Source organism: Orycteropus afer, unplaced genomic scaffold (assembly GCF_000298275.1).
Source record: "Orycteropus afer afer isolate SDZICR_OR568_19922 unplaced genomic scaffold, OryAfe1.0 scaffold00048, whole genome shotgun sequence".
Lineage (NCBI taxonomy): Eukaryota > Metazoa > Chordata > Mammalia > Tubulidentata > Orycteropodidae > Orycteropus > Orycteropus afer.
In genome coordinates, this window is record NW_006921635.1 from 4,955,891 (window position 1) to 4,957,545 (window position 1,655).

The 1,655-nt window shown below is 47.9% G+C and overlaps 1 protein-coding gene across 1 annotated transcript in view; it reads right to left on the bottom strand.

The window, feature by feature from the left end:
- MYL2 (myosin light chain 2) overlaps nt 1-1,655 on the bottom strand; it is a 7,545-nt gene that overhangs the window by 1,818 nt on the left and 4,072 nt on the right. Inside the window, exons 3-5 of the mRNA XM_007938168.2 lie at nt 1,380-1,484; nt 668-746; nt 534-582 (exon numbers count right to left, since the gene is read on the bottom strand). Coding sequence (XP_007936359.1) covers nt 534-582; nt 668-746; nt 1,380-1,484 — 233 coding nt within the window. The remainder of the gene's footprint in view (nt 1-533; nt 583-667; nt 747-1,379; nt 1,485-1,655) is intronic.

Here is a 1,655-nt window from a genome sequence, read left to right on the forward strand (position 1 = left end):
AGCCACTCCTTGGAAGGAAGGTTGGGCAATCTACTTCCATAGTGATACCGCCTCAGAAACCCAAGGAGGGGTTGCTATGAGTCAGGTCTGACTGGACAATACATAACAACAACAACAACAACAACATAGTATTTCCAAGGCTGTAATCTTTATAGAAGTAAATGACCACATCTTTCCTCCCGCAGATCAGCTATTGGGTTCAAACCACCACCTTCCTGTCAGCAGCCATGCACTTAACCACCTCACCACCAGGGCTTCTTATGTTTGAATCTCGGCTCTGGCATTTACTATTAGTGTTATGATTTTAAGGCAGCTGACGTTACTTCCTTGGAACTCAGTTTCTCCATCTGTAAAATGAAAATACCAGTCTTCCCTCACACAATGGCTGAAAAAATGCAATAAGGACTCGATAAACAATAGTCAATTCTCCCCCTGTGTGGAGACAGAGATGTGTTAGAAGAGGGAGAGAGGGAGTTCCCTGGAGGATGAGTTCAGAAGTTGTGATGTAGGGAGTGTCCTGGGGGTGCTGTTACCTCCTCTTTGGAAAACCTCTCTGCCTGGGTGGTGAGCATCTCCTGAACGCTGCAGAGAGAGAAAAGCAGGTGTCGGTGCCAGGTAGGGGTGGGGGAGCCGGGTGCCGCACCCCTCCCCTGGAGCCCACACTTACTAACTGGCCTTGAGCACCCCTTTGCCTTCGGGGTCAAACACCTTGAACGCATTGAGGATGGTCTCCTCGGGGTCTGCTCCTGAAAAGGAACACAGGACTGAGATGGGACGCAGGGATCTGGGAATGAGTGGTACCCAGAGAGGCAGGGCCCAAATCCCCCCAAAGATGGAGGGCCTGGACCAGGCTGTGTATCTTGGAGAAGACCCTGCCTTGAGAAGACCCAAGCATTGAGCTTCAGGATTTTAAAAGGGAGATCTAGTCCCTGGGGAAGGTGGACAGGGTTGAGTATAGAGTTCTTTCTGACTGCATTCAAGTTCAGATATGAATTTAGACTTACACAGGCCAGGTCTGAACCCTGACCCTGGCACTTGCTAGCTGTGTGGCTTCAGGCAAGTGACTTTGTCTCTGAGCCTCAGTTTCCTCACCCATAGACTGGGGGTAATGATAAGATCCATCTCCGACTTGCTGTTAAATAGGGTAATGAATATGGAGGGCTTAGCATAAGGTCTGGTTTAGGGAGAGCTTGAAGTAATGCTAATTGTTTTTATTATTTCTTTCCAATGGTACTTCTGCTTCCTTGGAAGCTACTCACGTCCTGCCAAGCCCTTTGTCTGTCCTTCTGGTGCTTCAGTTCATGCTGGAGACACACAGACACACAGACACACAGACACACACATCACAAACACACATATACAGATGTGCATGAATTTACCCTTAAGTTTCTCCCCAAACATTGTCAGGAACACGGTAAAGTTAATTGGACCTGGAGCCTCTTTGAGCATTTCATCAATTTCTTCGTTTTTCACGTTCACACGCCCTAAGGCAGGAAACACATACTTAGGGATCCTGAGCTGGGAGACAAACGGCCAATAGAATATGGGTGTTTGTCTTTCCAGGCATTTCATACAGGGAATAATCAGAGATGTGTCTAGGGGGGCAGAGATCCACACAGGAAGATGTTCTCAATGGTATTACATGTAATAGGCAG